At 38.0% G+C, this 12,563-nt stretch overlaps 1 protein-coding gene across 1 annotated transcript in view; it reads left to right on the top strand.

Moving 5' to 3' along the window:
* ulk4 (unc-51 like kinase 4) overlaps window positions 1–12,563 on the top strand; it is a gene marked incomplete at both ends in the record, with an annotated part of 82,249 nt that overhangs the window by 35,048 nt on the left and 34,638 nt on the right. The window contains 5 exons of the mRNA XM_080038860.1: window positions 272–323; window positions 672–766; window positions 6,360–6,411; window positions 7,500–7,692; window positions 8,551–8,643. Of these exons, the coding sequence (XP_079894986.1) occupies window positions 272–323; window positions 672–766; window positions 6,360–6,411; window positions 7,500–7,692; window positions 8,551–8,643 (485 nt within the window). The remainder of the gene's footprint in view (window positions 1–271; window positions 324–671; window positions 767–6,359; window positions 6,412–7,499; window positions 7,693–8,550; window positions 8,644–12,563) is intronic.

Below are 12,563 nucleotides of genomic sequence, written 5' to 3'. Positions count from 1 at the left end.
ACTGATAAACCGAGGACGCACTGATATCTTTCATTTAAGATATGAAGGTTATATCCCAACAAGTTTAGGTCATTAACATAAAGAACAGTAACAATATCCATTGCAGTCCTTAAGGGAGATGTCTGAGAACCAAAAACAGCTGGTGGCACAACAGGATCAGTAATGTCTGGAGAAAATGAAAACAACATTCACTAGTTACTGTACTTCAAAACTATGTGGTTCTAGTATTTAGCTGATATGTCTTTTTTACCCTATCTTTGTCACAACACAGAACTTGATTATCTCCATAGAAGCCAATGAAACTAACTTAGCCGGTGCTGTGGGTGAGTTACTTTTGTAAATTACTAAAACATCTACAATATGTTATTATTTTGTATTAACTCATATATTCATTGGAATTACAAGTTTACAGTCAGTGTGTTTACCCATTTAAATCAAGATTAAAAGTAATACATGAAGAATTAGTTGAAACAGTATTACTTTGTGAAAAAAACACATTTTCTAGCATATACTGTATGTAGCGGTATGGATCATAAGGAAAACATTTAATATGTTATCTTTGCTCAAAGGCAACAATATTAAGCTTATATCAAGCTGTTCGTACAGGAAGTTCAGTTACTTCTGTTGAGGACATGATGTAGTAGAGTTGAATGGTATTTGATTCCCTATAGGTGCATCAGTATGTGAGGAGTTAATTAGGACATCTCTGTCCATTGTGGAAGTCCTAAGTCAACACCATACTCTCATTACTCCACATCATAGTGCTGTAAGTATATGTGAGGTTAAATATGCAATGTCTGTCAAACGATACAGGGCCGACTGAATGTCTCTGTGTCTATGTCTGTTTAAGTGTCTGAATGGTTACCTGTCTGTCTATCTGACTGGCTGAATGTTGTAGTAAAGAAATATAGAGGACAGGTATCTTGTTTTATAATACTTTAGAAATGCCCTGTCATCATCCTGGTATTATTTTACACTTATATAACTGGCAGATTTCTACTGTATCTGTTCTTTCCACTGTTTCCTTACTTGTGATACATACAATGTTTGCTGTGATGGATAGTTTGTGAAAAAAAGTGGTCACTATAGAAATAGTTATGTGTATGTTTACGTGTTCCCTTAATATCCATTGTCCATTTCATTTGGTGGTCCCTGGTTTTATATTCAATGTTTGTCTTCCAGTCTACTCAACCGGTCTACTAGTGGTCAGAGGAGAGAGGGTCAACTTGTGCACTATTAGGCAGAACACTAATCAACTATTGAACCAACAGAGCCTCATCAGATGTGTGTGTGTGTGTGTGTGTGTGTGTGTGTGTGTGTGTGTGTGTGTGTGTGTGTGTGTGTGTGTGTGTGTGTGTGTGTGTGTGTGTGTGTGTGTGTGTGTGCGTGTGTGTGTGTGTGTTAGTACTTGATAGTACCATAAGATTGTGTTTAATGACTATTGACGTATGGAACTGGAGAGCAGCAGGAAGCAGACAGGATAGAGAGAGAGAAAATAAAAGAGATGAGGAATGGACCAAAGGAGCAAAGAGGAGCCTTGCTGCAACTGATAGTCAATAACACAGGAAGACACTTTAATTACCACCAGCCAGCTCAGATTAACTTGTATTGCCACTGGACAAGGACACACAGTCATGTTTGAGTTAGTTTACATCTCACAGTCCTTATCCCAAAGTTAAGTTTGCAGTAAGTTTTGGCTCCACAACTCTTCTTTTATTTTACATAAGCAGCTTTCACACTATGGGAACACTTAATATGTCTTCTTTGTCGTCTTAAGACATTCAACATTTTAAGTACTGTATGTGAGCATCACCTGTTAAATCCAAAGAGTGACTGGGAGGATGTGTCATTGTTTATGTAATGTATCAGATCTGAACTAACAGTTGTAAACAAATACAATTTAAAACTGACTTCTCTCACTGGTCATGATGTCCTTTCACCAAATGTGCATTCAGCCAATAAGGTTGGTTTCTTACATTTCTACTTTGTGTTTGCGTGTTTTGAAATTAAGAGAAAGTGTTAGTGTTAAGATTTAATTTAGAAAAATAACTGGAAAAACCCACTACAAAAAACACCACATATGAATACAACTGTTTTCTTTAAAAGATTGACACATAGTTTTGATAAAATACCAGTACAATACCACATTCTGAGTACCAATGTATTAAACCTTCTGGTGGTTGTACTATTAAACAATATCAATTTGAGTCACTTAACTGCTGTAGTGAAAAGCATCCAGTCTTCTAATAACACCGAGATACACTGCCCGGCAAAATAAAAGTTACACACTCAAATATCATCTTTAGCTTTGATTACGGCACATAATCACATTTTGATTAGCTTTATTTGGCACATAAGGTTGCTTAGAACCTAGACCTGACCAATAGAAGCAACCCCAGATTCTACTGTACACTGCCACACAGGCTTGTACAATAGGCATTAGGCATCACTTGATCCACCTCTATTCTTACCCTGATGCACCCATCACTCTGAAACAGGCTCAATCTGGACTCAACAGACCACACAACCTTTTTCCATTGCTCCAGAGTCCAATCTGTATGTTCACTGGCAAATTGAAGCATTTTATCCTGATAAGCACCACTGGTAAGCGGTTTTCTTAAAGCTCCCATATTATACACTTTTCGGTACTATTATACACCATATTATATGGTCTTAGTGGTCCCTAATACGTTTTTCTTTAATTGTTTGCTGAAAAAAACTTTCAGATAATTTATTGTACTATGCTGATGTTCAGCTAATCTCACAATGGCCTATTTTTTAAAAAGAGCTGCAGCTCCCCTCGTAAATATACAATCTTTGAGCTGCCCCCGCCCCCTGTCCGGAAGCGAAGCCAGATACGCCTCGCCCTCTGTCTGTCAGGGCCGTGGACCAATAAGAAATAGGGGTGTGGGCTTTCTAGTTTGTGAGGTCAGAAACTGGGAGAATTCTGACTGGAGTATATTGAGGGGGAGGGGTGGGGGTTTCAGAAAAGGGGAGAGTGAGAAAAGGAGAGATTGTTATTTTTTTTATATTTTTTCAGTCTCTAGGCCAGGGGTGTCAAACTCATTTTGGTTCGAGGGCCACATACAGCCTCTCTGATCTCAGGTGGGCCGGACTAGTAAAATAATGGCAAAATAACTCCAAATCCCTAACTTTGTTTTTCAGTAATATGCTTTATCACTCAGCCTACATTTGTAACCTACATTATCACGGATCACAAGGGATCTCTGTACCCCCCAGGAGATGTCTTAGTAAAGGTTGCTGCTGGCCATGGGAATAGGAGGTGCGGCGCGCAGCGCCGCAGCAAAAATTTTGGGGGTATTTTGCTCAAAGATGCCAATGTGCACTAATGAAATAAACAACTGTTTATTTGAATACACAAATACAACAGGCACTGACCTTACAGTTGTCCAATTTTGTTTACTATATGTACAGGGACACATTTTGTGCAAACATGCAGACAAAATACAATTAAATAAAAGTGCAACTTCTACTGTTTTGATTTATTTTTAAATACAGAGGTTATTGGTTGTTTTGGAATTCGTTTTTCCCAATTTAAAACATAAAAATAAAGCAGCATTGAAAATTAGGAAATAAATCTTGTAGGCCTACACTAGCATGCTCCTGCTCGTTTTGCGCACACAGAGCCGCAGACACACCGCGCTTGCTAGTACATTAATTGTTCAGCACTAAAAATAAAAATAGTTTTATTTTTATAAAAAAGTAATAAAATAAATGTACTAAAAATAAAAATGTTTTTTTTTTTTTGGTTTTTACTTTGCCATAAAGCACTGTAGGAAACATTAATAGCGGTGAAGCAGGATTGCCATTTACCATTTCCCACGTTGCTAAAATGTGCTTTTTTTATTTAGGCTGCCCCCTAGCGGCAGGAGTGAGCATTTCGGTTATTTCTTTAAAAATTCATAACTCCTCACAGGAATGGGCTAGAGACTTACTTTTTTTTTTGACATACTCAGAAATTTATGCTCTACAGGTCGCGGGCCTGATCAAATCATCTCGCGGGCCGGATCCGGCCCGCGGGCCGTATGTTTGACACCCCTGGCCTAGAGACTGCCAAAATATTTAAAAAAATAACAATCTCTCCTGTTCTCACTCTCCCCCTTTCTGAAACCCCCACCCCCAATATACTCCAGTCAGAATTTTCCCCTTTTCTGACCTCACAAACTGGAAAGCCAGAAGCTTCCACTGTGCAGCCCACACCCCTATTTCTTATTGGTTCACGGCCCTGACAGACAGAGGGCGAGGCGTATCTGGCTTCGCTTCCGGACAGGGGGCGGGGGCAGCTCAAAGATTGTATATTTACGAGGGGAGCTGCAGCTCTTTTTAAAAAAATAGGCCATTGTGAGATTAGCTGAACATCAGCATAGTACAATAAATTATCTGAAAGTTTTTCTCAGCAAACAATTAAAGAAAAACGTATTAGGGACCACTAAGACCATATAATATGGTGTATAATAGAACCGAAAAGTGTATAATATGGGAGCTTTAAGTGATCTCCCATCAAGATCATTAAAGATTTTTTTCCGACTACATTTCTTCCTCAGATGATGGTTCATCACTATCAATCCAGGTTTTAATAATGCGTTGGACATTTCTTAACACGATTTGAGTAGTTTCTTCTTTTCCTGAGTTTACTTTGTTTTATGCAGGCTAATGATTTAACCCCTCTGAATCAGAGTTGCATCTTTTTCAAAACCACAGCATTTGTCTTCTGACATGTTTTTTTTAAGAAATAAGGAGCTATTCAATGCATCAGTTATGGTTAAATAACATGTTGCAAACTGAAACATATTAATCGATGCAGTTTTTGACCGATAGGAGGGCTCTTGCCTATTTGCCTTGTGAAATCCAGGAGGCGACTTTTTTGGGGGCAGGGCAGTGTATATTAAAGGAATACTTCACCCATACAGAACCGATGTTCTATCATTATAAAATCGCTATTATAATATAATGAATTATGTTTTTCTTCCCTCAGTCTTTCCTCAGTCTTCCCTTGGCCCAGATGTCCTGTTAATCCTAACCCTACATTTTTACTAGTGTGATGTCACACTAGTAATATGTAAGGTTAGACAGTGAGACCATAAAACACTCTTTCTGCTTTTTCTCAGGCTAGGATAAACCGATTTCCAAAATGTTTGCACATTTATACTACATAGGATCTCACAGTTCAATAAACCTTAATATTCCCACCGGTGAAGTAGGTCTTTAAGCATTTCTGTATCCAGAAAGTGCATGCTAGTTATTTATGTTGATAGGTTTTATGATATACAGTTGCTTCAGCACAGCAGGTATCTATGAGAAAAAAAGAAGTGTGCACTGCCTAATCAAAAATGTGCACATATGGTTTGTTAGTTTGTTCATCAGAAGAAACATGAACAAGAATTTCAGAAGAAAATCTGCCAATGCCTGTGATTTTTTGCATAGTAGAACATTTAATGTAAAGCACAAAACGACGAGAAATGACTGGAAAGGATTTCATTCAGTGAGGGAACATATCACCCATTGCTCACTGTTCAGAGAAATTGCACGCAAGTCTTTCTACCCACACACACGCTCTATCCAGTCTTTTGATGGTTGTGATATTGATAGACACACCATTAAGTGGTGGACAACATCCTTTGTAGCTTCCCTTTCTCTGGCTTTCAATGTAATGACCTCACACACACACACAAACACACACACGCATACACACACACACACAGCATTAGTGTTGTTTCTATGGTTATATTAGTAATCATGCAAATTCATGCAATACACATTCATGCCTAAAAAGGACTTCAACAGTTGAAGTTGTGTGTGTGTGTGTGTGTGTGTGTGTCTGTTTGATCAAAGAGAGCATTCAACAGTGCATTTCCATAGTAATTTGATCCTCTGTGACAGTGGTCTGTGTGGTTGATGCCCTCTGAATTAATATGTTACAGTGTATTCTATTCAGTTGAATGTAAACATATATTCTATATCCAGATTTTCTGTATATTAAAGTAGTCTTTTCAGGCTGGGATTGCTTTTATTGATATTAATTTTCCCTCGATAGAGAGAACACAGGGCCAAATTTAACTGTTCGTCATATGTTTATACTCTTCAGGTTTAACATTAGATTGAATATTATATATTTAGATATAGTGCATTTAGTATATCGGCATTCATTTGCGGGTACTTTTTAATTCTAAGTTGGTTTTGTCCAAAGTCATTTCATGCTCATGGCACTTGGACATTATCTGCAGATGAACTCATAATAAAGAAATAATGGCTCCACCAGATTCGAGCATTGCTTTACAGAGTAAGTTATAAGCTTTGTGATATGTGTTAAGTATTTGTATTTCTTTTTTCTCTTGAAGGTTGTCGATGCCATTGTGCCCCCTCTGATAACACTGGCTTTCAGCAGAACTGGTAAGAGACACAGTGGATGGGTCATTTCTTGGCGGGGGAATGACCCATAGTAGATGTGGAAATAGAAGCAAATGTCAGTGAGGGAAGGGGGACTGACTGAGGAAGGTAAAGGAACATATGAAATGACCATTAGGAAAGGGGAGAAGAAAAGGTCCAGCCAGGGACCTCCATTGCTTACTGCACCCCCATGTCTCCAATCTATTATAACAGACAATAATGTCACACAAAAAATAACTTATATATAAATGTATCTATACAAGTGGATAGATGGATGGATGGATGCATATTAAGCAGATAACAGATGCAATATATTAGAAAATATAATATATTGACAGTGAATTTTTGTGAAGGAAGATTGTAAGCATGATAGCCAAACCTTGAATATTTAAGGTCATAGAAGTTTCTGCATTTTTGAATTGCAGTATCATGTTGGTCCCAGCATGACATAATAGGAATGTGTCTTGTTGAGCCAGTTTCTCAGGGTAAAAATTGCATCTTTGCAATCTTTGTTTTGTGAAGGCCATTCAATCCATGTTTCCTGGTTACTTGTTATCATGTCACTATGTTGCACCAAAATAGCTTGTCTTCCTCTCCGTTGTAGTTATGTATACATAGCATCTATGTATTTGTATTACATATTGTTTATCTGTTTAATGTATTGATATGTATGAAGGGTATATAGATATTGTACGTAACCATGGCATTTGTTTAGTTCAGTTTATTACGTATTCAAGATTGTAATGGCTTTTGAAATTACTACCTTGTTATTCACACACTGAACTCTAAAAAAATGCCACTAAACATCTTGTCCCCTCTGCATTATTCTCCAATGACATCCTAAAGTTTAATCTCAAATTATAGCACTAGTGTTGCCTTTATATCAACAATTTTAAATTGTAATATATGATAAGTCAGGCAGTTTACAAATTTATGGTCCCCTTGGAGACAAAAATTCTACTGAGAAATATTTCCACAGCCAATACGTGTAGGCCCGAAAACTACTTCTGACTACACACTTTTGCAGTTTTCTAAACACTTTGGTTTACTACATTAATACTCTCCCTCTTACTCTTATGTGTGCTTTCCAGTGGGTTCGTCTGTGTTTGTCTTGAGAGTGCTGTCCGAACTAAGTCTTGCTCTGCTGGTCCAAGAGAGTGATGAAATTGAGCAAGATGAGGGGACAGAGGAAAAGAGAGGAGATGAAGGACAGCTAGCAAAAGGAAGAGATGATGGCTCCTATGGTCAAATCTTAAATCTCATTTCTAAATCTCTGCTTCCAAGGTTGGTCCGACTATTTTCTAAACAGAGACAAGTTCTACAAGGAGCATTTACAACATCAATACAACAATCAATGTACATAAATTAATTGCAACACTTCAATGCAATCAGTGTAATGTAGATAATTACGATTCCTAACCAGTTTTCTGTGCCAGTGGCATTGTTATTGATTATGTTTTCTCAATATTTTAAACATTTTCCACCTTTGCAACCAATACAATATCCTATAATGTCAAACCTAGTCCTTGGCTTATGCAAGTCCCCACTTGTTTTGGTAAATACTGAACAACATTCAAGCCAAAACAGCTGGGTGCAATGGCTGCCAGGTAGAATTGATTTAATTTAATGATCTATAGCTCAGTGAGAGAAGCTGTAATATCTACTAGTGATGTGGTAATCATTTCTTCATACCTGTAGCCCTTTAAAATATATAGAATATGTTGTGTGTTTTGTGTAGGTCCCCGTCACATCCAAATTCAGTTACACATGTACAATACAGCCTAATGACAAGCATTTGTAAAGAGCAGACGGATGATGGAGAAACAAACATACAAAATAGGCGTTGACAATTGTTGTGTATTTTGCTCACTGTCCTTCACATTCTGTATGTGGATCTATATTGTTTCCTTCTATACGATAATCATTTTTATCTCCATTTAAAATGTTATTCCTTCTCCCTTTTTGCCTGTGAAATTCTTACTTCTTCCCACATTTCCTCCTTTCTCCTTTTCCTATTGTAACTACACTCCATTAATCATAAACATTGTTCCTGTGTACACTCTGTTACTAACAACCAGAACAATAGATTCATTATTAACATTACCAAAGCCAAACGTTGTACTTATGCATGTTTGTGTGTAGGTATGAGTCTCTCCTTCGAGCAGCAGAGCCCATCCCACTCTACGCACTCAAACTCCTGGTATCGATGACTGAACACAGCACAGAGATCTGCAGGTAACTGTACACACGTACTTGATCAAGAGACTTGAATCACAGTCAACAAAACACTGATGGTGTGTTGTAATACCAGATGTGACCTTACTGTACCTTGAAGTACCATCACAAGTATTATTATCAGCATAATAAAGTATACTGAAGAAGATACCAAACTGTGTATTACACATCCAGTGAATCGGTCCTACAGTATGTACCAACCCAGTCTCACAGTGAAATGTAAAATAGGTACATTGGTCCACAGCGCAAAATGTAGAGATTTCACAATACAGGCCTTGAAATTGTGAATTACCTACATTTGTTCCCCCTATTCATTTCTAATGGCCAGCGTACATGTCACGTGACTTTCAAATCCTCCCGGCCGAAACGAAACCCAAGCTGTGACCGCCATTGCCCCAGCTTTTATTCTGCAGATTTTTAAGATGTATACGCTATTAAATGGGTTTTTGATAACATTGTTAGTGAGAAATGTGTGTCTTACTCTCACAATCTTCACTCAGTGAATGTATACGATGTAGTTTGATGGTTATCACGAATATTATTCTGGACATCGCCAAGAAAATGTAGAAATACAACATTTATACTGGTTGCTATGCTGTTGCTATGACGCTCCTGGCGCTGCCTCAAACCGGAAACAGGAAGCGTTTGAATTATTATTATTTCTTTGCTGTAAATGCTTAATTTGTTGTTCTCTCATTTAAAAAACACATGTTTATTACAGAGGCGGGATGACGTCTACAGAGTCGCCTGCTAACAGCTCCCGTGACAGTTATGAACGTTTTATATTTTCGTTGTCACGAGGAAAGCCAATCAAGAGAGCAGAGCTCAGTCATCCTCCACGGTCAGACAGGAAGTGAAGCGATAAATTACAAAGTAAAATCAGTTTGACACTTCCGGTTTCACCATATGTAATGAATTTAGCTTTCTTGATATGTCATTTAGAGCGATCTGATGATTCTGATCACTCGATATTGCGGACTTTACAGTTAAAATAGCAGGAGAGATCACTTTGCTTGCTTTTTAACCTCTGCATAATCTTGTGGATTAAATTACTTTTTATTTTATTCATTATTTTACATGAAATTACCTTTGAGGGATATCCTTGACACCTATTTTTTTTCTCACCTGCACACTTTGTTACCTTTTACCTTTTACGTTGTATCTTATTTTCTATTGTCTATATCTTTTTAGTTTTTTTATTGTGCAAATAAATTAAATCAAATCAAAAGCATTACACCGGAAACAGGAAGCGTTTTGATGACTTTCGTTTTTTATTTTTATTTTATTCTTTGCTGTAAAAGCTTAATGTAACTGCTAAATTGTGTTCTCTAATTTTTAAAAAACATGTTTATTTAAGAGCAGGGATTACGTCTCCAGAGTTGCCCGCTTACACCTCCTTTTTTATCTCGCAAATAAATCAAATCAAACTTACATTCATCATAAAGAGAGAGAAGAGAAGAAATATATATCATGATTTACTCTCTTCATTGCATTTCCTTTAGACGGACATGCCCTTGAGTGGTGGTGTCTTCTACTTATAGAGCGTTTTAAAATAGAAGGGTATGAAACCTGCAAAATATATGTATATTATTTAAAATAGCAAGTGCTAACAAAAAGCACTTTCCTTGCTTTTTAACCTCTGTATAATTTTTATTTTATTCATTATTTGACATTAAATTACCTTTGAGGTGAGATATCCTTCACCCATTTTTTTTCTCACCTGCACAAGTTACCTTTTACCTTTTACTTTATATCTTATTTTTCTGTGGCCTATTTTTTTATTGTGCAAATAAATTAAATCAAATAATAAGCATGATGGTGAATTGTAGGTGTGTTTAAATGTAGTGTCGTAGAATCTTTACACTGACAACATTAAGACCTTTCCAGCGATGTATTCAGTTGGTGTTCTTATGGCAAGGTTTTGATCTTCTGGGCCCTATTTCAGGTAGCTGGTTTTACATACTCTGAGTTTAATCCTGCGCTCTGAGTTGGTCAACTCAGAGCGCAGGGTTGATGAGTAACTCTGGGTTTTCGGTTACAGAACAGTGGATCAGCGTTGGGTCAATCAACTCTGAGCGTGTTCACTCTGGGTGGAGCGTGTGCATAAAAGCCATCGTCAATGGATCGCTGATAACATGATTCACCATGGAAACAGAAGAAACAAATGCGTGATCCTCCCACTTCTCCACTTCTCACTCCCACTGGAGTTAGAAATATTAACGAATGAGTTTATGGTAGCCTATGGAGAAGAATTAACGGGGATATTGTCACATAACTCTGATCTAATCTCCTCGGCAATTCAGAAAAAAACAGAGCAATCATTTCGCTTCCGTATGAGAAGCCATAGTCTATTTTAAAAAGTTACGCATATCAGCAGTAAAGTAATAAAGCTGGCGCGGCACAGCATTTCTGACAGTGTTTTATATTCGCTGTATAATATGTTGGGAAGCTATAGGCTAATAGCCCACTGTGCAGTAAACAGACTGTCGCTTCTTTAAAATGGGGAGTGAAAGACAATTAAGTCCAGTTAAAAACAATACAAATAGGTTTATTAATCTGAATGTAGAGCATGTCACGATGTGTAAGGTGGCCGCCTATATGAACGGACTGAGAACAAGGCTACTGATCAGATAAATGATCGGTCAAACGTAAAATCATCAGGAAATGATAAAAACATCCCGATGGAGATTTCTATGGAGTGATTTTGCTTCAAACTGTACAGGGACGCGTGTGACAGTGACACTCTTTCTTCAGTCGGAGCTGCAGCGTAAAGTGAAAACAAACTCAGGGTAGGTCTAACCACCTATCCAGCAGGTTAGACCCACGGCGTATGTTGCCGCAGTAACTGACTCTCGGTTGCGCTGAACCTGCTACCTGAAACGGAAAACCCTGAGTTTCCACTAACTCAGAGCGAACAAACTCTGGGTTGACTCAAAACCAGCTACCTGAAATAGGCCCCTGATCACTTTTAAAGCCCAATAATGAAAATGAAGCTTTTTGTTTGCTCATTTGTTTTCTTTTGGAAATAATAATCCAAAGGATGTCACTTTCAGAGATTATAATGCAGAACGCTATGCATAATCTAAAATACAGGCCTAAATCAAATATACCTGCATAGATGGATGGATGGATTTGTAGATGGATAATGTAGGCCTACTTTATTTATTGCCATAGGGAAATTGTAGCATTGAAGCAGCAGTTATTGTGGATTGTATTGCAGTTGGCAGGAATGACTTTCTGTAGTGCAGTTGAATAGCTGAAGGAGCAGTGCTGTCCATTATCTTCAGCAGCTTGTGAATTATCATTCTCTCCACAACCAACTATGGGCCCAAATAGGTAAATAATGATTTGCTCATGAAGTACAATCTGCTCTGTCCCTCCATGCACAACCCCCATGTTACATTTGCAGTCTGTTGTAGAAATGCAGGTCTCTGTAGCCCTCCACCATCTCATCCTCTTCCCCCAGGATTCGAGTAGCCAGGCATCCTATTGTTTTCGGCCTAGTGCTCCATTTCATCCAAAAATCCACAACCATCTCGATCATCTTCCTCCCACAACATGCATGGCACACCCTCAACTGCTGAATATTCTGAATATCTCATTAAAATAGGCCTATGAAGAGAGTGCAGGGATTAAATGAGGGGCATGCAATGAAACATTTCTTAACAGTCTTTAGTCAATTTGGCCATGCTTTCTCTCTCTCTCTCTCTCTCACTCACACTCACTCACTCACTCACTCACTCACTCACTCACTGTTAACATAGTCTTCAGTCTGATTGACCATGCTCTCTCTCTCTCTCTCTCTCTCTCTCTCTCTCTCTCTCTCTCTCTCTCTCTCTCTCACTATCACTCAAACACACACACACACACACACACACACACACACACACAGTAGGGCTTTAGTGGATGATTTGGTTCAA

The sequence above is a fragment of the Ammodytes marinus genome, assembly GCF_949987685.1.
Source record: "Ammodytes marinus genome assembly, chromosome: 13".
In the NCBI taxonomy this organism is placed as follows: domain Eukaryota; kingdom Metazoa; phylum Chordata; class Actinopteri; order Uranoscopiformes; family Ammodytidae; genus Ammodytes; species Ammodytes marinus.
This window is presented reverse-complemented; position numbering and strand designations above follow the sequence as displayed.